General features: G+C 39.4%; 1 protein-coding gene across 9 annotated transcripts in view; it reads left to right on the top strand.

Moving 5' to 3' along the window:
- KNTC1 (kinetochore associated 1) overlaps positions 1 to 27,538 on the top strand; it is a 75,880-nt gene that overhangs the window by 23,295 nt on the left and 25,047 nt on the right. For 8 of the 9 annotated variants that reach the window (XM_039504467.1, XM_039504466.1, XM_039504468.1 and 5 more), the window contains 20 exons: positions 886 to 997; positions 2,093 to 2,236; positions 2,473 to 2,529; positions 2,628 to 2,729; positions 4,376 to 4,489; positions 7,218 to 7,361; positions 7,591 to 7,689; positions 8,625 to 8,728; positions 8,914 to 9,019; positions 12,209 to 12,343; positions 14,430 to 14,549; positions 16,130 to 16,199; positions 16,275 to 16,342; positions 19,469 to 19,758; positions 21,159 to 21,331; positions 21,544 to 21,641; positions 22,704 to 22,848; positions 23,678 to 23,734; positions 25,655 to 25,818; positions 26,448 to 26,552. In XM_039504467.1, the coding sequence (XP_039360401.1) occupies positions 886 to 997; positions 2,093 to 2,236; positions 2,473 to 2,529; positions 2,628 to 2,729; positions 4,376 to 4,489; positions 7,218 to 7,361; positions 7,591 to 7,689; positions 8,625 to 8,728; positions 8,914 to 9,019; positions 12,209 to 12,343; positions 14,430 to 14,549; positions 16,130 to 16,199; positions 16,275 to 16,342; positions 19,469 to 19,758; positions 21,159 to 21,331; positions 21,544 to 21,641; positions 22,704 to 22,848; positions 23,678 to 23,734; positions 25,655 to 25,818; positions 26,448 to 26,552 (2,407 nt within the window). Of the gene's footprint in view, positions 1 to 885; positions 998 to 2,092; positions 2,237 to 2,472; positions 2,530 to 2,627; positions 2,730 to 4,372; positions 4,490 to 7,217; positions 7,362 to 7,590; positions 7,690 to 8,624; positions 8,729 to 8,913; positions 9,020 to 12,208; positions 12,344 to 14,429; positions 14,550 to 16,129; positions 16,200 to 16,274; positions 16,343 to 19,468; positions 19,759 to 21,158; positions 21,332 to 21,543; positions 21,642 to 22,703; positions 22,849 to 23,677; positions 23,735 to 25,654; positions 25,819 to 26,447; positions 26,553 to 27,538 lie in introns of all 9 variants that reach the window. The other variant, XM_039504475.1, reaches the window with a different exon arrangement.

The raw sequence follows: 27,538 nt of genomic DNA, 5'->3' as shown, positions 1-27,538 counted from the left end.
AGTGGGGAAAGAGGCAGAGCTCCACTTCTGTACCTAACATGACAGCTGAGCTAGCACAGAGGAGAGGGAAGTAACCTGGCTCCAGTGGGCTGCAGGAAGCTACTTCTGCCCCAGGAGCATGGTGGGAGAAAGAAAGGAAAGGAATTCTGACCATCAGTCATAGTTCCTTTACTCCTGAGTCTGTTTTTCCCCAGAGCTGCTCATGGTGTTAGCCAAAGGCTCAATCTAGTACGTCAGGCTTTCCTTTTCCTTCTATGGTCTTATTTTTTAATTTCCTATCTGCATAAGATGACAAACAGCAGAGCAGGCTGGCTGCTTGTTTTATTTAATTTATTTATTTATTACAAGCAAATTAAGCAGAGAGAAATGTGTATCTTCCTTACATGGGGGTCTAATTTTCCCTCTATGCCTGTACGCAATCATTAGGTTGGTGGTAGTTCTGCCACACACAAAGGGGGAAATACACCACAGCGCCTTTTTTTTTTGGACATTAGTATTCATTCCTTCATTGGGCTCATGATATACCATCAAGTAGCTGCATTGTGCCTCCTTGCAAAACAAAAACTGAGGAGGCCAGAAGGGAGCACGTAAAGTAAACCCTGGCCATTTGAACCAGAGGAGAAGTCAAGCCAAGCCTACCCTATGTGGTGAAAATATGTAACCTAGATTTTTCTGTTGCAGCTGCTTTATTTTAAGCATTATTTAGCAGAAAATTGGTATTTGTGGATGTGTGCCATAAGAGGGATATGATTTTTCAAAATCTATATTCACTTTACCACTATCTCTATTCTATAAAAGCTTGTTGGAATGTGTGTATGTATGTGTAATATATATTTTAAATACTGTACATGAAAGCCTAATCACTTTTCCACATCACACTCCTAGTGGAATTGCTTGGACTGAATTCTTGAATAATGAAGATATTTTCAAGAACATCCTTTTTCAGCTACAAGAAGGCAATCTTCCTTGTGCGCAGTACCTCTGGCTTAGGCATCAGGTATGAAGTCTCAGGTGTTGTTTAAGTCTCTGTTCTAGAAAGACCAGTATTAAACACCTCCTTAACAAGTAAAAAGTCTAAGAGGTTCCCATCTTTGAGGCTGATTACATTATCCTATTTCCTTTGCATTCTGAACTTGTTACTGGTTAGACAAATTAATTTCTGTTGTAACATTACAGATAAGTTCTTTTGGGGGGATGCCAAAGCCATGAAAGATGACATTTTTGGGACTCTGTCAGGCTTGCCATCTTGTGTTTACCTTCTCAGGAGCCATGGATCTTGCTCACTAACAGAATTTTTAAGGCTTGCTTAAGACTTGTTTGACTGCTGCCTTGAAAATGCTTTAAAAGCAGCTATGTGAATTGAGATGTAACAAATCCAAAATGACAGGTTTCAGAGTAGCAGCCGTGTTAGTCTGTATCCGCAAAAAAAACAGGAGTACTTGTGGCACCTTAGAGACTAACAAATTTATTTCAGCATGAGCTTTCGTGAGCTAAAGCTCACTTCTTCGGATGCATAGAATGGAACACACAGACAGGAGATATTTATACATACAGAGAACATGAAAAGGTGGAAGTATGCATACCAACAGGCAGAGTGTAATCAATTGAGATGAGCTATCGTTAGCAGGAGGAAAAAAAACTTTTTGAAGTGATAATTAAGATGGCCCATAGAAGGTGTGAGGAGAACTTAACATAGGGAAATAGATTCAATTGGTGTAATGACCCAACCATTCCAAAATGGTGGCCACAAGCTATTGAATTTCCCACTGTCTTGCTGGAGAGAGTTATGGATCTCTAGCTTTTTTTTCCCTAAAACGATGGCATTGCAAGCCCATTTCTGCTTCCACTGAAGTTTGTGGCAGCAAGATTGTGTTCTATATGTTGTGATAAATTCACTTCACTCAAGTTTCGTTTAACTTTACTACACTCTCTTTAACGAGATTTTTTTTTCTTGATTTCATATCTGTGAATGGCCAAACTCTTCACTAATATAAAGACAAGTTAGAAAGAGAAGTATCTTTATCTGATATTACATAATATCATATACACTATATAATAAAAAAAAACATACTTTTTTGCTTTTATATCTTAGGCAGATTTTGAAAGCAGCTTTGATGTGAAAATGCTGGAGGACCTGCTTCACACAATCTGTGCCACCATTCCTGTAAAAGAACTGTGTCTGTGGTTTAAAAATGTTGTGATTCCTTTCGTAAGGAGGGTTGTGCCACAAGGACAGGTAAAACTATTAAAAGAAACATCCATGCAGATGACATTTATAGAAAATACCTTTTCAGATTAAGGTACACTGTTATATGCAAGCCTTTTGCAGAAATGGTATTTTTTATACTCAAAAGCCATTTCTTTAGTATTGTGACTTTCTGCAATTTGTTTAAAAAATTAATAATTTTACTTCATATTATTGTAAATGTTTTGATTTAGCACACAACATTTTAATCATTTTTTGTATTTCAGAAAATATTAGCAAAATGGCTAGAACAAGGAGCTCGAAATCTTGAATTAACTGATAAGGTAAAGTACAGTTATGCTGCAAAAACCTTGTATTTCTACACATGGTGTATTTCTACACTTGTACTGATAGTCTCACTAATTTCTAATATTTTGGCTAGGCAAATTGGCCAGAAAATGGACTTCAAATGGCAGAAGTGTTTTTTACAAGTAAAAATCCAGGTGAACTGGGACTTGCATCTTCCTGGCGTTGGATTCCCTTGGTAAGGAGTATAATTAATTGATAACACTATGTTGTTAAATAGTTACATTACTGGGACACAGATCTTAACATGGTTTTTTTATAATCTGATTGCTAAGACCCAGCAATAGCAATAAAATACATATTATTTTGGTGAGGGAAGACTCATTCCCCTGAAATGAGGAATTAAGTTCCTATCTTCCTTTGTCTTGTCTTTTAATAGATGTCCTTTTTGCTAGCCTTAAAGTATTTGCAGTTCTGAAATTGGAATGTGACATGTCTCTCCCTAGCCCAAAAAGGGGGGGGGGAATTACTTATAGCATGTCAGAAAGTTCCTGACTGTTCTTCTCAACAATGTTTACAACAAATCTTTTGTGAAATGCTGAACTCGTTTCAGAGATTATACAAACGAAATCAATTATGGTAGCTCTATCAGACAGTCTGTTCACTGCTGTCTCTTCAGCAATGCAACATATGTTTTTGCAGTTTCAGTCACTTTTATTGTGTTGTGACAAATCATAACACTTAGCAGATTCCTGTAGTCAGTTAAGTTGACTCTCAACTCTTGCCATAAATCCCTATATATATGAAGGTAGTACATATACCATAGTACAATTTTGTATAGCACCTGCAATATAACAATATTACAGAATGATTTATGGCTTTAAAAAAAGACACATTATCAGGAGGACATAAACCTATTAGCAAGACACTAAAAGGCTACCATATGGGGAGTGCCCACCAGTTAGGTTCAGGGTCCAACTCGGGCACACAGATATTAATGATGGACAGCAATACAACACTAAGAGAGAACTCCTTTTGTTTCTTAGAGCATTCTGGTTGCAGTGAAGAGGGGCAAAATGGTGTTTGCCACTCTACCTCTCACCAGCCTCAATTTTTTTTATCCTACTGCTACATGAATAATTCTGGTGTCTATTAGTCAGCATTGCTTAGCAGCAGCATGAAATTGACATGATTCTTGACAATCACTACTGAATAGAAATGATTAAACTAATCAGTCTTGTTTAACTTGTTGCTGTTTGCCAAAGGCAATGAACATGCCTATTTGTAGGGGCAGGAAAACGACACTGAATTGGCTGGCTTTCAGCTCACATTTGAAAGAGTATCTCCACAGAAGTAACACCAGCAACTTAGTAGATTTTGTTTTGTTTGTTTTTAATGAAAGCTTAAATTCCACAGAAATAGGACTTCCCCTCCTCCCCAGGCCACGGGAGTGTAGGCACAAGTAGCTTTTTCTAAGTCTTGGATTAGTCCATGCAAATAAAAGTAAATTTATGTAGGTTATAGTAAAATGTATTCTATAGCTACAGTAGCACCTGTAGATAGGGTGGAACAGAGGTGACAAGAAATGATGTGCAAAACAAAGCAAACCAACTGCTCATTGCAAAAGCTGAAAATACTGAAACTCTATCAGTAGAGCAAAGTAATTGTCAGAGCTATGGTCTTTAAACCCTCTGAGTCCTACACGTTAAATGCTCAATAAAAAGCAGATGAGCTGTCTCTTCCCACTCCTGATATGTCCCATTTTCAGACTATGGGCTGACTTTTTTTATTGTGTTTTATGAAAACAATAGCAGTTCTGCAAAGTATGCAAACTTCAGACAATTATCGATAAGCTCCTCAGGAAATTTCTCTATGTTTCAGAAGTGTGGTGATTGTGAAGAGGTACATCGGTTAAAGAAGTTAGTGAATGATTTACAAGAATTGGTAGATCTCTACAGAAAGTACAGCTGCAAACTAGCGCTCTGTAATTTTGAAAAGGTAATATTGTAGGCATATTAAAAATAATATCCGAGTACTGTCTGTATTGTTGACACTTCATAAAAATCATTGAAACAGAATAGTTCTGTGGATTATTGACCATAGGATTTCAAGCCAAGAACTACGTGGTAATAATCCCTGCTCTGATACCAACTTTTTGGTTTCATGTTCACTTAATGGCATATAGAGTACACTCAGCTAGCATGGGTATCAATACCAGTGTAGATGGTGAGGCACTGCTTAGGTGAGTAGAGTACAAATATGCCAAACGTTTCTACAAACCCAAATACTGCCTCCCACATCTACAGTGCTATTTTTAGCAGTCTAGAGTGCCGCAGCCTCCTACCCCCCACCCCCCTGAACTTTTCACTGCTGCATGTAACCTCACACCACAGTGTGGACACAGCCCACTTTTCACTGCAGCATTTGCCACCCTCTTGCATCAACGGGTGAGCGAACTTGATGGGGCCTGCAGTGAAAAGGAGACAGTCCCAGGAGCAAGGGAGAGACACACTCCCCAAATGACAATAGGTAGTGCTTCACGCTGGGCATCTCAGGCACCCATTGGCCAGCTGGGGGAGAGGTGCTGATTGGCCAACATTTCCCAGCTCTCAGAATTTAGGCCAGTTCAGGGGCCATGTGGAGCCTCTTTTGGCTCTTGCCAGCAGCCCACTACCCACTCAAACTAGAAATAAGAACCTAGCCTGACAGATGCTGTGGGTCTAGCCGATCACCTGTTTAGGGGGTCAGGAATGAGATATTTCCCATGTACCAATTGGCAGAGGATCAAGGAGTATTTTTTTTTTCCTCCAAGCACTTTCAAACCACAGTGGGTTGAGTAGGTACACACTTAGTACCTGTAGCCGATCGCTGCTGACTCACCGGTGCAGCACCTCCTGCTGGTCAGTCCTGGAATTAGCATATCCAGCTCAGGAGCACCTCCTCTGGCCGGTTTCTCTCTGCCCTTACCTGCCTCTCTGCAGTCCCTTTATCTCCACCACGTATAGGCCCCACGTGCCTCCTGGACCACAGTGTCCCTCACCCAGGGAACCCCACTCACCTCAGTGACCCACTTCCAGTCCTCATCTAGCCCCTTTACTCAGGGGCTAAACTGCAGTCTGCATAATGACCACTCATCATTGACTAGGGGGTTGGACCTGCAGCCCCAGTACCTCCTTAGGCCTTCCTGACAGGTCTCAGCCAGGGAGGTTGCCAGGCCTGAGCTCCCCAGCTCAGCCTGCCTCTTCCCCAGCACTGCTCTGTTGAAGGTACCCTATGCTCCCAGGCAGCCCAGTCCTTCCCACCCCAAGGTTGGAGTGAGACTGCCTGTCTCCTAGCTCACAGCCCTTTTTATACCAACCCTACCGGGCCTGGATTGGCTGCTATATGCCTTCGTCTGATTGGCTCTTTGGGGAAGCCCTTTCCCAGAGCTGGTTTTAACCCCTTTCTCCCCAGAGTGGGGTGCTCGACCCGCTACAGGATCTAACAGGTATTGGAGTGGAGTTGTTTGTTCATTGCAACTTGCGTCAGGTTTCCAATACAGTTAAGAGAATACCATGAACAGTTCCCAGAGGTAAAAGACCTGGGATTTTGGTACTGGGCCTTGAACTCAAGTGATAGGGTGAGACTTTGTCACCTTTGTGGGCCAAGGTCAGACCTTGTGATCCTTGTGGGCCGAGGTCCTCACCCTGCCACACCCTCTGTCTCCCTTGTGGTGGGGAGGGTGATGAGACCTAGAGCTGAGACCTGCGGGTTGGCTGAGTAGAGCCTACCCTGTGTTATGGGTTATGTGGTAAAGAGCCCTGTAACCCCTGCACTGGAACCAATTAAATGCCTGGTATAAGAATATGGGTGATGGGCAGGTAGCACCCCTCCATTGTGTTAAAGCTGTGACCTACTGCTTAATTCCATGCATGTGTCTGTCCTCATTTTGATGCTGTGTCCATATCAAGTAGCTACATGTACCCTCCATGCGGCTGCAAGTGTAGACAAGGCCTTTGGCTTTGGGTAGATCATTTAATCTTGCTGTGCCTTACTTTCCCTATACATAAGAACGGCCATACTAGGTCAGACCAAAGGTCCATCTAGCCCAGTATCCTGTCTTCAGATAGGGGCCCATGCTAGGTACTTCAGAGGGAACGAACAGAACAGGTAATCATCAAGTGATCCATCCTCTGTCATTCATTCCCAGCTTCTGGAAAACCGAGGCTAGGGATCCCATCCCAGTGAATAGCCATTGATGGACCTATCCTCCATGAATTTCTCTAGTTCTTTTTTGAACCCTGGTATAGTCTTGGCCTTCACAACATCCTCTGGCAGAGAGTTCCACAGGAATAATAATATTAAACCACCACAAAAGGGTGTCATGAAGTACGTTTATTGCATGGAAATGCTTTCAAGATATAAACTGCTATATAAATGTAATTAGGCATGGTCCCTTCCCCTATTAGTTTACAGTTTCTGATAGTGTCTATTGGATGACAGTACAAGCTTGTAGTGGAGGAGAAATCAAACGTTTAGCTCAACACAAGAAGGCTTTGTGGAAGAAGTCTGTAGGGGGGTTGGTTTTCTTTGGGCTGGGCAATGAATGTTAGGGGCTGAAGTTTTTCCTTTGACTTCATGGGCATTGGATAAGGCCCTTAGTGAAACGAAGGAAGAATGCTGTTTGTTGTGCTGTTCTAACATGCTGTGGAGCTTGTGTTTCTGTAACTGTTTTTCTGCCCCCTAGGAGAATGCAAGTACAATAGTATTCCGCATGTTTGATAAAGTTTTGGCACCAGAGCTCATTCCATCCATTTTGAAGAAGTTTATAAAGCCATACATACATGAACATAATCTACAACAGGATGAACTTCTCTTGCAGTATATAAAGGTATCAATTTTCCCTCCTTTTTTAAAAGGACATTATTTTAGGCAAGAAATCAAGTATGATTGTTTGCTATTTACTCTTACGATTTAGGGCCAGCTTCTGATATCCTTACTCCTGTGTACAATCCCATTGATCTGAATGATAAAATCTGGTCCTTAGTGTTTAAATTATCGAATGCTCCTGCCATAATTCTGAATGTTTAGTATTAAACTTTATTTATCAAAATACTCAGGACTTGCTAGAGCGCTGTCGCACACGATCTACATCAGTGTTTGAAACTGCATGGGAGGCAAAGGCAATAGCTGTCATTGGCTGCATATCTGATACAGATGTAAGTACATTAAATAAATGTACAAATGGATCTAATGCTTGTTTGTTGTGTTATGAATGAAAAAATTGTTTGTATTCAAGAACAGAATCCATTGCATGGTAGGAGTAAGAGATGGGCCAAATACTGTCCTGCATTTCAGTCAATCCTAGGAGGATTCTTTGCTTGGTCTAGTGCCTTTTACCTTTTCCTTTACTTAAGGCTGTTTTGTTTCTGCTTTCCAGCTATCCTGGATAGTTGTGCAAGTGGCCTTCTGCAAGGTGCAGAGCACCCTCAATTTTCATGATTTCAGGGGTGGCGGATCACAGTGGTGCCATTTGGGAGAGAGGCCAGTGTGGTTGTGCATTTCATTATCATTGAGCCACCAGGATTACTTCTGTCGTCACCATGTCTTTGTAGTTGTAGGTTTATCTTTTAGAAGAGTTGTTTCATTATCAGCAGTTCTTTTTCTCATATAATACTATGTTAAGGTACATATAAATTTTTGGAAGCATTGCAAGAGCACCTTCCTGAGTCTTTTAGTCATTTAACAACAATTAGACCTACCTTCAAGAACTTTATACAACCTTGTAGCACACCTTGCATGATTTAATATTTTATTTAAAGTTTTTGGAAGAAGCTCTCTAATCCCTTTTAATAAGGTTGCCAAAAGACAAACTTAGAAGAAAATAAATCATACATCTTAGAAAACGTTACAAATATAAAACACAGCTATTAACATCAATGGGAATTCTGCATGTAGAACTCTAACAGAATTGGGCTATAAATTATTCTGATAGTTTGAAGGCTTTCAGGGTGTGTCTGGGATACCCACCTGTATAAATCGAGTTTGGGAAGGGAGAAACCTTCCATGTCTAACAGAGTTATGGGTAAACTATACTTGAAGGAATTATGTAATGTAGAGCTTTGTTTTCAGAGAAATTTGGATTTCTTTGCAGCTGATATTTGATGCAGTACTGCAAATAATGCATGGTGCTGTGGTGCCTTGGAGTGCAGCTGTGGAGCAGCTGGTGAAGCAGCATTTGGAAATGAAACATGTCAAGTAAGGGAACATTACTTAACTCCTAACACCTATCTCTTCAAAATCTTTGAAGATATTTTACTCTTTTTTTGTTTTGTTTTTTTCTTTCAATTAGAATTCAGGGTTGAATTCTACCTTTTATTTTTAAAAAATTATGCAGTTAAAAGAAGCAAAGCTATTAATAATAGTGACATATCTATTTGTAGAGTGAAGTTATTGCAGGAAAGTTCCAGACTGATGGAGATGAAGAAGCTGTTACGGGGCTATGGGATAAGAGATACTAATCTTTTAAAGGACAAACAGATGATAATGGTAAGTGACGAGATACTACTTTTATTTATATTTTTACTTTTCTTCTATGACATATATTCAAATAAAGATTACTAAACAAGGCTTTGAGTATTTAGGAGCCAGATTTTTAAAAGATCTTAGCACCCAGCAGCTCCCATTGTTCTATTTTTTCTTTTGAAAAGTCTGGCCACTTCCTTTAGATGCCTAAATGAGAGCCGAGCTCTATTGGAAAAAAGCAGACCACATAAAGACAATCCAGAACAAGTAAAAATAAAATTAGCAAAACATATGTAACTTAATCCTCATTCTCCTGCTTTTGGGAGACAGGAAAATTTAAGAACTACTAAAATGGCTAGTTGGCTGGATTAGAAGTAAGCATTTGTAGTCTACTGTTGAGACATGTTCAGAAAGGTGCTTATTAGTTCTTCCATTGTAAATGCTACCACAGGCTATTATCCTGTACAAAGGAACCAAACACAAATGATATGGATGAGATGATTACAAAAGAAAGAAAATGTAGTCCTGCATTTTCTAATCCAAATGGGAATGGTGCACTGTCCTTTTTCTTAATGAGATGCCTGGTAAAGAAAAACACTATTCAATACAGATCTCTGCAAAGTATTTGAAAAGCAGTCTTAGTCTGCTTCCCACTCCCCATCCACCCCAATGCATCAGTGGCAACTCTCAGACAAATTTAGAGATTAGATCTCTAGCATTTCTCATGTCCCTTGGGCTTTGTCTACACTTATGGCTCTGTGTAGAATACAGACACTGAACACCCATGTGACCATGGTCGCTGGAGGGCCTATACTGAGAATGCTCAAACAGGCAGACTGCAAAGAACAAGGCAGACAACCTCAAGACTGGTGGTGTAGTTTATAATTAGGGCCCTACCAAATTCACGGTCCATTTTGGTCAATTTCACGGTCATAGGATTTTAAAAATAATAAATTTCATGATTTCAGTTATTTAAATCTGAATTGTCACGGTATTTTAATTGTAGAGGTCCTGACCCAAAAAGGAGGGGTGTGTGTGTGTGTGCGTGCGTGCGCGTGGGGGGGGGGTGGTACTGCTACCCTTACTTCTGCACTGCTGCTGGCAGCAGCACTGCCTAGGATTGATGGGATCCTAGCCATCAATCACTGCTCTCCAGCTGCCCAGCTCTGAAGGCAGTGCTGCTGCCAGCAGCAGTGCAGAAGTAAGGGTAGCAGTACCACAGCCCCTCCCAAGGATCACCTTACCTCCCACACACACACACACACACACACACACACACACACACACCCCTCCTTTTTGGGTCAGGACCTCTACAATTACAATACTGTGACAATTCAGATTTAAATAACTGAAATCATGAAATTTATTATTTTTAAAATCCTATGACCGTGAAATTGACCAAAATGGACCGTGAATTTGGTAGGGCCCTATCTGTACTTAAATTTCACCAAGCCAGTAACTAAATAGCTTCTGTAATGCCTTACTGGTTATCAAGAAGCCAAAATACAGTTCCCTTTAAGCATTCCAGCCTTTGGCTCCCCTCTAGACAGTCAAGTCTAAGATAGTGAGGGTTACTGAAAACCTTATTCACCATATATGAAGTTCTACCAATCCCAAGAGATCAGACACATTACCCACCAAGTCAGTGAATATTTCCGATCTTAACCCAAGTACATGCTTACAGCCAATCCTTTTTAACTAAATCTAAGATTTATTAATAAAAAGCGTTGCTATGGTTAAAGCTCTTTATATATACAGATATGAATACAGTTCTTAGGTCAGTTTCATAGCAGAGATGGTGAGGTTGCTGATTTGTAAAAATCCTTCTAGAATCAATTTAAAAGGTTATAGTCCAATAGGTTATCCATGTGCAGAGTTTATTCAAATTCTTCCATGAGAAATTGCAGGGATAATCCAGAGTAGACCTGGAGACCTCAGTTTTGTGACTTAGACTTTCCCTGACAAAGTTTAAGCAGATCTGAGATAAAACAGAATCAGGTACGACTTTTTGTTACAGTAGAAGCAGGCTGTGGTCACAGCAGGGCTTCCTTGGCGGAAGAATAGGTAATGTATATTGTTGCTTTGAAGCTAATCCCTATTTGTTAGGTTTACACCAGTAACTAGTTGCATTCATTAGCATAAGGCAGTTAACCATCAGGCAGTTCACAGGTAGTCCACGAAAAATTTCAAAGACAAATGAAGACAATAATATTACACCACACGTTCCATCTAAATATTAATATCCCCTTTTGATTTCTGATTCAATAGAATAGAGTCATAAAATATTATTGACAGGAACAGAAGTTTAGCATCTACAGGCTAACTAGATCACACTGTTAAACTTCTAACAAGATATAGGTAAACACAGACAAATACAATTCGTATCTATTCTTAATTCTCTAACAATTCAGGCCTACATTTCAGGGTCTGTAGTCTATTTCAGTGCTTCTCAAAGTCGGGCCGCTGCTTGTTCGGGGAAAGCCCCTGGCGGTCTAGGACGGTTTGTTTACCTGCTGCATCCGCAGGTTTGGCTGATCGCGGTTCACACTGGCTGCAGTTTGCCGGCCCAGGCCAATGGGGGCTGCAGGAAGTGGCGCAGGCCAAGGGATGTACTGGCCGCCCTTCCCACAGCCCCCATTGGCCTGGGACAATGAACCGTGGCCAGTGGGAGCCGCGATCGGCCGAACAAAACAAACAGGCCCGGACCGCCAGGGACTTTCCCTGAACAAGCGGCGGCCCAACTTTGAGAAGCACTGGTCTGTTTAACATGGCTTTGCTAACTATCTACAAGGAATGGCCCTGTTTATCATTTCAGTACTCTCCTAATACATCCTTCAAAGTTATTTTTGGGTCATTCAGCCTGCTGGTTGTTTTAACCCTTGCTGGCTCAGCGTCGCAGCCCAGCTAACACAGGTATAAACAGCAGTGTAGTTGGTGAGGCACTGCTTAGGCAAGTAAAATCCAGATGCACTAGAACTTTACAGTTTGTACCCTGCATAGCTCTTTACATGCCCAAGCAGTGCCTCCCACATTTACATTGCTATTTTTAGCAGCGCAGTGTACTGCTGCCTCCCTGCTGCCAGAGCTTTTCCCTGCCGGAATGAAAGGCTACAGCATTGTGGAAAAGCTCTGGCAGGGAGGAAAGGCTCTGGCAGTTCTGCTTCTAAACGTTTCCAGCAAGATTTAGTATCCATGTCTGTTTTCTTGTTTCAGAGACTGGTGAAATACATTCTTAAACAAGATACCCCTACTTCTCTGGAAGATGCTTTGAAAATTGTAGCAGCATATATGTTGCCAAGTGTGGAAGTCTATATTTTGAGGATGGTGGACCTGATTGATCGAGATCGGGTATGAAAGTTTTTGTAGTCATTTGATATCTATGTTAAAAAATACTTGGGGCCTATTTTTCAGAATTGCACAGTTACTGCAGTTTGACAAACATCTGTGTATGCAATTCGTGCAATCATACTACTAACACTGGTTGTAGCCAATATTATAGTATTGAAGATCAAGCCTATATATATCTATATAATATGAGTATGTTAAATTTATCATGGCTTTCCATGAACTAATGCATAATCACTGAAAGCACATGTACACTACTGAACCGACCATATTTTGCTATAAAGTGAAAAACATGGTAAATCCTCCTTCATTCACTGCCAAAAAGAATGAAAACAGTGTATGCTAAAATAAAATATGCTAGAAATTTTCTAATAAGCTTTTCTGCAGTTGCTGTTGAGTGTGGTTGACTTTCTCCAAGCCAGCAAGAAAAGAGTCCATTTCTGGCTTGGCAGCATTGACATATTTGACACAGGGTGTCAAAACATGTCAGTTTCCATGTTGTAAAGAGGGCCTAAGAGTTGGAGTATGTCACAAACCATTTTTTGTGGGAAGGGCTATTGAGCAACTCTTTACTGGCACAAACACCCACCTTCTGCATCCCTATGACTAGCAGGTGGTTTCCTCTTCTGCAGAGCTTTCTGACTGGACAATTTAGGTCACAGTTCACCAAAGCACTTAAGCACATCCTTAAGTCCTACTGATGTTAGTGGGACTCGGGAATGTGCTGAACCTTCAGCGTGCGTAAGCGGGGAATTAAATGATTTAGCACTGCCACATTATGAGAGGAGACTGTTTAGTCATTGAATTGCTGGTCACCTTTATCTATGATTTAAGGCTAAGATTTTGTCATGGTTATCTTTAGTAAAAGTCACAGACTGGTCATGGGCAATAAACAAAAAATCATGGAAGCCATTACCTGTCTGTGACTTTTGCTGCTGCAAAAGTTTTTTTTTGCTGTTTCCTCCGCCACCGTAGTGACTGGGAGCTGTGAGGTTCCCCTTCTGCCTGCGGCAGCTGGAAGCTGCAGGATGAACATATTTCCTAAAGAGAAAACAAGACACCCCCAGCCACTTGCCGGAGGCAACCCCTCCCCCCTCGCACAAGGCTTTCACCCGTCACTGGAACCCTGAGGAGGGCCCCTTCAGGAGTCTGTCACCTATCACTGGAACCTTGCAGGGGGCTGCCTGTCACTGCTGTCACTAGAACCCTGCCAGTGCCCCGCTGACTGCCAGCCCAAGTCCCACAGCCCCTGGAGCTGTGAGGGAAGAATGTCAGGGAGGTCTCTCTGGATGTCATGGATTCCGTGACTTGGATCTGCTTCTCAAAGTTGGGCCGCCGCTTGTTCAGGGAAAGTCCCTGGCGGTCCGGGCCTGTTTGTTTGGTTCGGCCGATCGCGGCTCCCACTGGCCACGGTTCATTGTCCCAGGCCAACGGGGGCTGTGGGAAGGGCGGCCAGTACATCCCTCGGCCTGCGCCACTTCAGGATCTGGGTCTAGGATATTCCTCCCTGTAATGGACCTGCAGTGTGGTAGGCTCCTCTGACTGAGGAAAGGAACTAGACAGGCCCCCTCCAAAGTAAAGTTTCCCACCCTAAAAATTGGAAAGTCACTTTTTCAGCAGTAACCAACTTCTGCTATTCCACTCTCTTACCAGCATGTGGTAATAAAAGTAGTCATGCTTGCATAGTCCTGCTTACAAATGCTATCAATCAATTGTTTTGCAAGAACTCGTAAAGGAAAAAAGCAATTTCTTTAACTATTGTAATTATCAACAAATAAACTTGTAGTTTAGCTGCCCTCAGCTCTCTGAATCAAAGGATCTACACATGCTAAAAACTATTTTGGGATATTAGAGAGTTTGTATGTTATGACAAACTGTGTGCTCTATAAAAGGGGAGAGTTAATAGACTCCCCAAGCTGTAAATTGAACTTAAAAAGTCTCATCTGGTGGGGCACCATTATAATGTCAGACAGTAAAGAGATGAGATAATGATAAGATAACTGACAAGAAAATTAAAGTTCTTTCAACAACAAATACTCACTCTTGTCAAACTATTTTTGACTTACGCCTTATAACTTTTTGTTTTCAGGGAGAGGAATCTCTAAACTTATTAAAATCTCTGCCCATTGCTGAAGCAGAGGAAGTTGCAGAGAGATTGTCTATATGGGCAAGATTGGTATTGCAGAAAGAAGCAGATAATTCTGAAGAGGTACTAACTAATTTCACTTCATAAAATACATGTACATTGAGCATTCTCAATGCTGCTTTCAACATGTGTAAAAAAAGGGGGTGATTGATGGAGAACTGGTAAAATCTAATGTACCTTTCAGAGGTATAAAGGCGCATATCTCTTGCTTTCTGTATCCATTCATCCATTTGTAAAAAAGCAAACCATGTAAGGTAAAACCACTGTGTCAGAAATGTTCCCTATATTTTTGAGGCACATTTTCATCTTGGTACAGAGACTTGCATATTTGACTCCCATGAGTATTAATTAAATTACAAATGTAAATCCTAATGCATTACAACTAATTTTACCCAGTTGTAAATTCAGGATTTAAACAAACAAACAAATATAGCTCAAATAATTTTAAAATAATGTTTTGTCTAAGATCTAAAAAAAGTTTGTAAATGGTATAGCACTGACATGTGACAAAATTACATAAAGTTCTCCTTTGAGGAGAAACACCTTGTGGGGCTCCACTTTAGGTATCTTGGCACCCTGCACTTCTAGTCGGAGACTTGTGGTAGCAGCGCCCTGGTTGGCTGTGCATGCGCAGCAGCTGTCTCACACTGCTCTGAGTGGTTACTCTGCACGGGCAACCAACCGTCACCCAGTTCCTTCTCTACCGTCTTTGGTTTTGGTTGGAATGACAGCAGCACCCTTAACAGCTCTCATATTCCTCTAATTTCTTCCCCTTCCTTAGTTATTTCCCTCGTTATTTATTTCTTCTTTCACTTTTGTTCTGTTTACCATTTAAAAAAAAACAAAACAAAAAAATTTCCCCCTTTTTTTTCTCCCCACCTCAAGCGGGCAGTCGCCGAAGAGGCATTAGCCTGGCTCTCCAGGTTTCAAACGCTGTCTGACCTGCAGACTTTCAATACCAGTGGCAGACTGCCACACGCAGTGTGTCTGTTGCCTGGGAGAGACACGCATTTACCAAAAGTGTCCCCCCTGCAAGAAACTCACAGCGAGGACATGGAAGGCTAGGGACTTCTAACTAAAACTTTTAATGATGGAGAGATCCTTCTGACCTGCCTCCAACCCCAAGTCCAGGACACCTCCTTGCCAGTCCTTACCTGCAGCTGCCTCAGTTATGGGGTCCTCTTCAAAAACGGCTGCTAAGGACCCTGGTCCTAAAAAAGCCACAAAAAAAAGTGGTCTCATGCTTCACCACACCGTGATTCACCTCCTAAAAAGCGATGTCTGCCCGCAAAAACTGCCCCGGTACCGATGGCACCGAGAGCACTGGACCGCGAGCACCAAGGCCGTCCGGTACCAAGGCGTCCCAAGGATCAAAAGACCCAGTGCAGCCTAGCTCTCATAGGAGAAAAACTAAGCCTCATAGCTTGGCTCCGAGGGAACTGAACAAACCTCAGGCACAGAGCAGCGCTATGGCCCACACCCTAAATTCATACCCAAGGTCACCTCCCTCTTCCATCTCAACGAACCCATTTACTTACCTGTATTCTTTCCCAAGCCGCACTTCGATAATCTGAGCTGTGTACCTAAGACTACCCACCAAAGGCCAAATAGTTAATATTTCATCACCCTTTTTTTTTTCCCAGCGCAAAACGCAAATGTGTATAACAAAGACACTTGTGGAGGTTCTTAAATTCCTGCTTCGCATTCAGAAAGGTAAGTTGTAACTTATCCCTTTATGTATTGTCTCAGTAAGTAGCTCAGTAAGTAACTATTTTTCCTATTTTACAGAAAATCCTCTGAAGGAAGATGAATGTAAAGCAAACTTAAAAATGTTTGAAACACTTGCTAGCTTGCAGGTAAGTATTTTATAGTTACAAGAAATTAAAATAGGTTTGAAATTACCCTGAGTAATGTTATTAAATGATGCATTTTTAAAAATGAATCCTATTAAAATGTAATTTTTAGCTACAATTTTACTACGTTCTGTGTGTGTAATAGTAGCTTACAAATAAATTTAAAAATGTTCAAATGGCTATGGATGATGAAGATTGATCAACAGATTTTGTCATATAAAACATTATTTCCATGCTAGTATTTTAGGGAATATAAAGCAGAGTGGATAAAAATAAATATATATATATTTTAAAAAATGAATAAATTAACCCTGATTTTATTTACATTAAATATTTTTCTCTTTTTTTACTTTTAAACAGGTTTATTTTTAATTTGAAATTATGACAACTTATGTTAAGGCCTAAACTTTATATAATTTAAATAAATAAAACTAATATGCTGCATCAGTGAGCCCTTCTCAAATTTTTATCAGTTAAAGAGGTCTGCTCATTTAATTATATACAGAATAAGAGGGAAAATATCATCTCAAATTTTATTAAATGTCACGTCATGTACTATATTCAGTATCTATATTATTTTCAGTCTTTCCAATGATGTTGGTATTTACATTTTTTCAAATGTGAGTACTTCGTTTCTGTTGTGCAGAAATGACTTTGCCTTAATTACTTTTTGTTGCAGTTTAGCTAGCAGGTGCAGAGAAAACACTTTTAATTTAATTCCAATTTCCATCTAAATGCAGCTTGACCAAAGTTGTGTAATAAAAAAATTAACATATAGTTAATAAGAAATGTGACTCTCATTTCTAACATAATAAAAAATGTAAAAATTAAGAATTTGAATAAATGTATGTTGAGCTTCATAACTGCTTAAATAAATATATATAGCTATGGTGTATCCTCCTGGTTAGCACAAAGCAAAGTGTGAAACTTAGTGTAAAAACTATATTTAGTTGCAAATTAATGAGAATGAACCTTTCTTTGGGACAATAACTAAAAAGCACAAGAAAACAAAATTAAAATGGATTTAAATCAAGGCTTCCTGTTTGCTGATTTAAATCAGTCCATCCTGGTATAAAGTTCCCAGGCCATATGTTGGTGACTGAAAAAAATTCATACCACTTAATCTTGAGTTAGGGCATATCTACACGGTGCAAGACGCATCCTAGGGGTGTGATTCTTATTAGACAGGAACTGTGGTCTAATGGACAGAGCACATTAATGGTACAATTTGAAATGGTCCTACATTAAAGAACATCAGGGAACTTTTACTGTGCACCAGCAGGGTCGCAGGGTCTACATGCACAACGCATTAATGTGCTTTAGAAATCACACTTCCATAATGGGCATTACCATGTTGCATAGACAAGCCCTTAGTGGTGGTGATGTTCACCGTTACTTTTGTGGCATGCTCCAAGCTAGTCACTGCCTTGTTAGCACTGACTTGCCCAAAGCCATGCAGTAAGTCATTTGCAGAGTTGGGATTAAAACTCAGAAATCTTTTCCTGTTTTCTGTTACTGTGCTCTGTTCCCATCCCCTTCTAGTGTAACTTATAGGGCTAGCCTGCTTCCTTGCCATATATATAAAAAATAGGTTTTATATATTTTTATGGGTTTAATTGTTTTTATTATAATAGGTTTATATTGAAGTAGTTTGGCTGTAACACAAGGGACCTACAGGCCATATCCTGTATGTTGAGCTAAGGCAAAGTTAGCATACATAGGTTTTGGACTAGGTAAATAGTAATAAGTTAAGCATAAGGTTCATATATGCAGTAATCTTTAACTAAAATACATATGCAAGTTGGCATAGGGGGCTTTCCGAAGTTCATGTCCTCTGTAAATCGCAGCTACACCACAAGGTACACAAAACAGGTACATCACAAGGAAAGAACCAAAATAACCGGAAAAACAAAAATAACAAATGTAAAAATAATTCAATGTTATTAATATGTATGTATGTATATGTTGTTAATATGTACAAACATACCTGCCTATAAAATAAGTGTATCCCAACATTTCGGTGGGTAAGAAAACCAAGTTTGGACATGGAAGAAGGGCTCAAGCACCCACGCCCTATAAGAGGGGTGACACACAATGCCAAGGAGGCATCTAAGCGTCTAAGTTGCTGCTTCTAAGTTTTGTTTTTCGGAGCTTCAGAGCTGGTTTACTAAGTTTTCTAAGCGCCAAGCTTCTTTGTTCTTAGCTTATTAGTCTGTTAGTTTTAATTTTAAGTTTTAAGTCAGTTAGTTAAGTCAAATTCTAAGTTAGCTTCAATAGCTTTTGCTCTCTAGCTTCTTCTAAGCTCTGTATCTCCCACTCAAAAAATGAGAAACCTGAGGCAAGGCTGGTCCTTTGTCTCTTATCGCCAGGTCATCAAGAAAGGGTGTAAGTATATTAATCAAAAGCTTTATAGTATATCATATGTATTTTTAGAATAATAGTACTGCATTTATAACTCTAATTATTTTACCATTTAATTATAATTCCGTTTAGCTCAATAAAAGTCTTTTTAAGAAATATTGGTCCCAGTGTGAGCGTCCTGTCATACCCCTGAGGGTCTTTTGCATACTCTATGTAGCCTGATTCTGGGACAAGAACTTTATTATCTTCTGATTAGATTAATTGGCGAGCCTATAACCCATACTGTCCAAATTAATATTAACCTCCTAAATCAGGCAACACTAGGAATATATTTAACCTGTCAAGAAACAGTATCATCTTGCCAGTTCTCACTTCACTGATCCAAAAATCTGATAATCTTGCCAAAAATCCTAATAATTCCACCAACTTCTCAGCAAAGATTTTCTAATAGTGCTGTAATGTTGCATATTACCAAGAATTGATTACCTTTTGCATAGTAGACTGCAGTATATTTGATCTATTAGGAAGTGTTACATAGTTAAAACACTGTTTGATGCAATATATTTTATTTTGTTTGGTTTTGTTTCATACTAATTAGCTATATTCTTTAATGTACAGTGGGTTTTCTAGTGACCAGTCTGAACTAGTAAACTCAATTTTGTGATAACATTCATCTGGGAATGAGTGTAAAACTTAAACAAGACAAATTTCTAAAGTAAGTCACATGAATAAGAAGGTTCTGTTCTATTATTTGACTTTTTGTTGCAGGAGGATTTTGATATCTTTATTTCAGTCAAGGATTATGGGAATCCTTTGTTGATGTCTCAGCTCCTTGAAGAGCACATAAAAGCCTATGAAAGTATCCAATCCATGGCAAAATCTGGAAAAGTGCAAACAACGAATTCCAAAGATGATAGTAGAACAAAGAACTGTTCCACTGAATCAAGACTCTACAGACTAGCTTTACTTCTGCAAATTACAGAGCAAGAGTTGGGGGCAAAGCTGGCACTGAGGTCATTAGATGCTGGAAAAATTGAAGAGGCACTAAAGATATGCAGGTAAAATTTCAGAAGAGTTTAGGATTGGTTAGCATTAAAGTAAGAAGAAGTATGCAATAAACTATTTCTGGTACTCTGCAATAGCTGGTAGCTGTAATGCAAAGGCAAGATTGACTAGAAGGAAGAGGAGCCACACAGCAGATCCACTTAAGCAATATACTGTGTTGTGTAGAAGACTGCAAGAGTAGGGTCACCTTGGATTGTTTGGTGTCTCCCAGTGTGTTTTTTCCGTAACTTGGTTATTAATGCCATCCTCTTTACTAAGGCTAGGTCTACACTAAAAAGTTAAGCGAAGTAGTTAAGTTGACCTAACCCCCAGCATAGACAATGCTAGGTCAACAAAAGAATTCTTCATCAACCTAACTACCACCTCTCGGGGAAGTGAATTAACTACAGCAACAGGAGAACTCCTTTCCTCGCTGTAGAGAGTATCAACACTGAAGCCCTACAGCAGCTCAGCTAGAGCACTGCAGCTGTGCTACTGCAGCTTTACTGGTGAAGATAGCCTAAGTAAAGGATCTCAGTAACACAGATGAGTAAGAGTGTGTATTTTAATTCTAGCAATTTAATACTGTTGTACTGGATGAAGAATCATTCAAGTAGACAGTATTAGCCAGCCACTATATATAGCTGAGCTTCTTGAGTCCCAGGAATACAGGTTTCTCGCAACTTACGCGCATTTAACATGCGCGATTTCAACTTTATGCGTATGGCCGGAGTGGGGGGGGCGTGGCCTCAAGATTTAAAGGTCCTGGGGCACCAGCTGTGGCTGGGAGTCCCAGGGCTTTTAAATCACCCAGGGGCTGCCAGCTGCAGAGGTGGCTGGTAGCCCCTGTGGCAAACTAAAGGGTCCGAGGCTCCAGCCACCGTGGAGCTCCGGGCCCTTTAAATGCCCCCCCGGCCCGGCCACTGGAGCTGCGTGCGGGGTTTAAAGGGTTTGGGGATATAATTTCCACTATACGCGGTTTTCGCTTTACGTGATAACCGCGGAACGGAACCCCCGCCTAAGATAAGACTTGCCTGTACATGAAAACCATCCAAACCCTAAGCTATCCTGCCTTCGGTAGCTGAAACTCTTTGATCAACATACCTGTTTAGTTAGGGCCCTCAGTTACTTTTCAGTTCACTTCCTGAAAGTGACACAAAATGGAGGTTAAACTAAAATAATTTATAACCAATAACTAATTTCACAACAGTCAGTAGTTATATACAAGGTAAGCACTAGTTGTCCTTTTTCTTGCATATCAGTTTATTCAGATTTCAGGCCCAGCAGCATCACCTATTTGTGAGCTAATTTACTTAAATGTTGTTGGATTAATATTAATACCTCAAAAGAAAGACAAGTTATGATTTTTATCTTAAATAAAAATCTAACAAATTTCCCCTTTGTTTCATTAAAGAGATTTATATGAACATCACTGTAATGAACAAACAGGGAAGTTGCTATTTTTAGCTTGTCAAAAGCTTTGTCATATGTTGGGAGCTGATGTTCCAATGATCACACCTAAAGGACTGAACTTTCCAGCAGTGATAAATGAGATGGCATGCCAAGCAGCTACAATATGCAGTCCAGGTAATCCAGTAGCATAGTTTCTTATTTCTGTTCATGTTGGAAAGTAGATTTTCAGACAAATCACTTTTCTATGATATATGAAAACAAAAAGTGAATTTCTATGCATGCATGCATACCGCTGTAAAAATAGGTGACACCAAATGGTGATTTTCTTTATAATAGAGAATATATGACTTGCATAAAAGAATGACAATGACTTTAATTTCTCACAGATCTGTTATTAGATTCTCTGGAGCTATGTAAATACACATTGGCTGCTAAGGAAATTTACGGACAATGCCAAATAGAAAACTATGGATTTATAGCAAAGGTAACGTCCTCAAATTTGAAGCTTAATTTTTTCTTTTACAGTGCTTTATGAAATATTCAGTTTGTGCATCTTTGTCAACTTGCCGAGGAATACCTAATGATAGGTGCTAATTAGCTACTGGCATCCAGACCAAAATATTATCAACTCCTCTGCCTCGTGTCTCCTATATCTCAGAACAAAAGACATAATATAAGATACAATAGATCTTGTGTTCCCAGAACATCTGTTTGTGTACCATTATTAATACTCTTAATGTAATGTCTATTAATTTCTGTTGCCAAGACAGCTTGAAATCGCAGAACAATGATTCTGAAAAAGCTTTTACAAAAAGTGGTGAGGTTGTACAATATCTCTGTGGGTGGTGGGTTTTTTGATAAATACATGTAGAATTTGGAGACACTCCCATCAGCTAACAACTTTAAGATACCATTCAAGAGTTTGACCTATCCCTTTGTTACTGTTTTTTGTTGTTTGTTGATCGCCAACAGCAGTTTGGGCTGCGAAAAATGTAAGGATCTTACAGTCTAACTAGCATAGACCAAACAGGTGGAACAAATAAAGACATTTACGGCCTGGTGCAAAACTCACTGAAGTCAATGGGAATCTTTCCACTGACTTTAATGAACTTTTGATTCGAATCCCAAATCAGGGGCTAGAGTCCAATCTTAAATGGGTAATTTTCAGTTCCATTTAGTTCTTGTGAAAACTGATATTAGAAAATGCAAATGTTCTCTGGAGTGCTAACAATAAATAAATGAATACACTTTAATGCACTGTTTTTTTTAAAAGCCAAATTAAAAAATATCTCCCTTTCAACATTAGTGGGCGTTATGCCCACATAAGAAGTAGGAAATGTCTCTTTCCCAGTGCCCAGCAAAAATAAATATCTTGAGGACGCATTTTCGAACATGAGCATCTTTTCTTCCTGAATTTGGAAACCTGATCTGTAATGTCATGCAATTTATTAGTTTTACAATTATACATACTTTTTAGCTGATCCCTTTATGGAGCTTCACGAGCATTTTATTTCCTGTTCATATTTTTTGCAATGTGTTAATTTAGGCAGCATCTTTTGGAGCTGATAAGGATCCTTATGAAGAATGGACCTATGATGGTGATTTCTTTAGTGAAGATGGGATAGTTCTTGATCCACAGATGGCGCTCCCAGTTGCATATGAAACTATTTCTTCCCTTGTGCCTATTGCTGGTAACCTTTTTTCCTTAATGTTATGAGTTAGTGTACAGTCTTTTTCCCATTTCATATTAAACTGTTTTTAGGTAGGAATACAAATAATTCAGTACACAATTTTTTTGAGACTGTTATCATTCCCCAATCTTCCCCCTCATAGTTTTTTGATAACTTCAGCAATTATGAATAGACATTTGCATTGTATTAGGTTTTGTCAAGAGACTTACATTTTCAGTTATGCATCAGAAACACTGAATATTCTAAAACTATTTATTTATTTATTGTGTAGCATGGCAAATGTACACTTTCATTTTCTTAATATTTCATTGTATAAATACTTCATTGTATTCTAAATATTTCATTTTTTATCTATAAGCATTCTTGAAAAAGGTCAGATCTATGTATAAATGATATGCTAATTGACTAGTAAGCTAAAAATCAAACTTTCCGAGTATGAAGGAAATTGTGTTTGACTGTGGTGGTTTTTGTTTTTGTTTTTTCCCTCACATGGGAAAATGTATGAGATCTATAGTCCCATCCAGGCAAAGGAATTTACACACAGCTCCTGCAGGGTTAATAGAAACTGTTTATATTTCTTCAGGCAGAGATGAGAAAATGGTTCCCCTGTTATGAAGTAATATCCAGTTATACACAAGAAAATCATAGAAAAGATCCTAGCTCTCACAGTCAGAATGGGGCACTAATTTAATTATACCAGAACATAATTCTTTATCTAGCTTTATTTTTGTATTGGTTTCAAAGTATAATATTTTAACAGTAATTTCCAGTGTTTATAACTTTGCTAAGATCTTAGTGCACTGCTCACAAATATTTATCTTATTTGCAGATAACAAGAGGTATCCTTTGGACTCTGTAAGCTTGGCAAACTGTCCATTTATTAAAGGTACTATGAAGACATATTAACAGCACAAGAGTAAAATACTCTAAAATGTTACTAAGTGTTTAATTTAATCCCACAAAAGCTAGAACATACCTATTTAATGCTAAATAATTGGTTAAGACTTCCCACTAATATGGAATTTTTATGCCCATACATCGCCACAACACTCTGTTATAAAGTACAGCTGAGGACCACTTAAAAACAGAGCACAACACAGCTTTTAATTTAGTTACCAGTACCGCCTACAGGGACTATACTGTACCTGTGCTCTAGAGATTGCCCTTTCTCTTGTTTTATTGCTGGGTGTTAGTTTTGACCTATAGAGCTCCGCATAGTAGACAATCCTCTGCATCTTGGAGAACCCATCACTTCATGTCTTATTCCAGCAGCTGATCAACTTGGGTGCTTGAGCTGTCTATCTTTAGACAGAACACCCTGTCCCCAGATAAAAACTTTTTATCTGGGGGACAGGGTGTTCTTAGTGGAAGGTCCATTATTTATTATTATTATTATGCATTACAATAGTGCTTCAGGGCCTTGTTGCAGGCACTGTACAAACACACCTGCCTGCTCTGAAGAGTTTACATTCTAAATGGACAAGACAGGCAACAGGTGAGAGAGGTATAACATACAAGTAGAAGATGGGAAACTGCAGTACAGACAGCCTAAGCAACTTGTTTATCATGTAGGAAATTTGTAACAGAACTGTGAATTGAACCCAACCTATCCTGAGTTCCAATCCAGTACTTTAACCACAACATCTCTCATTCTTGAATATGAATTGTACCCCTGCTTCCCTCAGTTATCTTATGGGGCACGTTACAAAGCTATACACTTCCCCAGGGATGGATTGAATGTGGATGAGCGGGTTGAAGATGGAAGGGTTTATTTGTATAGTTGAACCTCAGAGTTACGAACACCAGAGTTACCAACTGACCAGTCAGCCATACACCTCATTTGGAACCGGAAGTATACAATCAGGCAGCAGCAGAGGGACGCGCACACATAAAAAAGCAAATAGTACTGTGTTAAATGTAAACTACTTTTAAAAAAAAAAAAAAAGGAAAGCAGCATTTTTCTTCTGCATAATAAAGTTTCAAAGCTGTATTAATTCAATATTCAGTTGTAAACTTTCAAAAGAACAACTATATTTTTTTCAAAGTTAATAATATTTCAGAAGAACCTCCATTCCCGAGGTGTTTGTAACTCTGAGGCTCTACTGTATGTGTCTAGGACTTTTGGACAGGCCCATTTGTATATATCTAAAATGAATATAACTGTCCAAAAATGCACCTCACATACAGATTGAACAAGAAGATTGACATAATACAACTCTATGTTAACCTACACAAGAGTGTTCTTGAAACAGAAAAGCAATTGTCTAATACTATACTCAGGAGGCAACATGGTCCAGTGGATAGGGCACTTGATTGGGAGTCAAGAGACCTGTATCAGCCACTCACGTGCATGCCTTGGGCAGATAATTTTTACTTTTATGCCCCTGAGTTTCCTCATATGTAAAATGGAGAAAATGTTACTAACCTTCCTTTCTAAAGCACTTTGAGATACAGATGACCAGCTAATTAGTAGTAATAATACCCTGTAGGTCCTTTCATAGAGAAGAGAACTGCTCAGAAAAGACTGTTTCTGCAACAATCCACAGCTGACTAACAACATCTGATTGTTAAACTAAAGAGGATTTTTTTTATTAAGGCATTAACTTCTGAACATCAAGTTTGTAAAGGAGGTTAAAATTGACCTACCAATATCATCTGCACCATTATTCTTTTTTAACAAAGAATACCTTAATGTAGAGAGAGAAATCAGCTTTCATTGTAAATTTCAAGAACTTAATTAGACTTGGCATACAAGCTTCCTTAATATATAAGCTAATCATTTTCTTTCTGGTGAAACATTCCATAGGACAGAACCTCCTGTTGCCAGTCAAAACGCCCATCTGTGCACTGCTTCAGAACCTAATGGAAAGCAGTCAGTGTGAGTTAGCGTTGCGACTAATAGTCTGTCTGTTTGGATCCTGTCTTCAGCACTGTGTATCAAACAACATGGATATGTGCCTGGGTGAGAAGGTATGGAGAAAACCTATGCTGAATTTCACTGAGTAAATTTACCAAATATGGCTGAGGAATAGGTATTGTGATACACATCCTCTCGCTAGAAGTTCATCTCATCACCATCTGATGAGCTGTTTAGTTGCCTGTGTGAAACAAGCTGGTGGTCTTCCCCTTCTAGTGGACAATGGTTTCACATTGCAAAACCACGATCCTAACTGGGACTCTTGAGAGACTCTTTAGGGAGACCAGGGGTTGAATGGGTGTTGATAACAAACATACCCTGCCACTATCTTCCCTCTTCTGAGGTGGCTTCTCTTTTCCATCAGGGTTGAGAGATATTGTCATAGGATGGTGAGGGGAACATTGCAGGTTACACTATCCAAACTACATCCTTCTTCTGGATAAACAGGAGTTCTGTGTCCGGTACTCTGTCTGAAATGTTTCTCAAGCATTTAATTCACTCTGAAAATATAACAATTTACTTGCAAGATGACAGGTTTCAGAGTGGAAGCCGTGCTAGTCGATGTCTCTTAAGTGACAAAAAAAAGTAGTAATTTGTAAAAAAAAAAAAAAAAAAAAGTGATTTTTTTTTTTAACCCTTAACAGTTACTTTCCTGTTTGTTTGTTTGTTTTATTTTCAATAGTTACATGATGGCAAAATGCTAGCTGATGCCAAAAGCTTTCTTATTGCTATGAAACAAAAGTCCACTTCAGTGATTGTCACTGCTGTCCTGGCCTTATTACACAAGGTAAGCATACTGTAAGGTAAGCATACCAGGCAAACTGGTTGAAACTATAGTAAAGAACAAAATTGTTAGACATATAGATGAACATAATTTGTTGGGGAATAGTCAACATGGTTTTTGTAAAAGGGAAATCATGCTTCACCAATCTACTAGAATTCTTTGAGAGGGTCAACAAGCATGTGGACAAGGGGATCCAGTGGATATAGTGTACTTAAATTTTCAGAAAGCCTTTGACAGGGTCCCTCACCAAATGCTCTTAAGCAAAATATGCAGTCAAAGGATAAGAGGGAAGGGTCTCTTATGGATTGGTAACTGGTTAAAAGATAGAAAACAAAAAGAAGGAATAAATGGTCAGTTTTCAGACTGGAGAGAAGTAAATAGTGGTATCCCTCAAAGGTCTGTACTGGGCCCAGTCCTATTTAACATATTTGAAATAGGAAATGATACCTACTATCATTGGGTGGGGAGGGATAGCCTGCTAAACCCAGGGTTGTGAGTTCAATCCTTGAGGGGGCCACTTAGGGATCTGGGGCAAAATCAGTACTTGGTCCTGCTAGTGAAGGCAGGGGGCTGGACTCTATGACCTTTCGGGGTCCCTTCCAGTTCTATGAGATAGGTATATCTCCATATTAAATGATCTGGAAAAAGGGGTAAACAGTAAAGTGGCAAAATTTGCAGATGATACAAAACTACTCAAGATAGTTAAGTCCCAGGCAGACTGCGAAAAGCTACAAAAGGATCTCTCAAAACTGGGTGATTGGGCAACAAAATGGCAGATGAAATTCAGTGTTGATAAATGCAAAGTAATGCACATTGGAAAACATAATCCCAACTTTACATATACAAAGATGGGGTCTAAATTAGCTGTTACCACTCAAAAATGAGATCTTAGAGTCATTGTGAATAGTTCTCTGAAAATATCCACTCAGTGTGCAGCGGCAGTCAAAAAAGCAAACAGAATGTTGGGAATCATTAAGAAAGGGATAGAT

This window comes from Mauremys reevesii, linkage group 18 (genome assembly GCF_016161935.1).
Source record: "Mauremys reevesii isolate NIE-2019 linkage group 18, ASM1616193v1, whole genome shotgun sequence".
Taxonomy (NCBI): domain Eukaryota; kingdom Metazoa; phylum Chordata; order Testudines; family Geoemydidae; genus Mauremys; species Mauremys reevesii.
The sequence above is the reverse complement of the archived record's forward strand: the minus strand, read 5'-3'. Positions and strand labels throughout refer to the sequence as shown.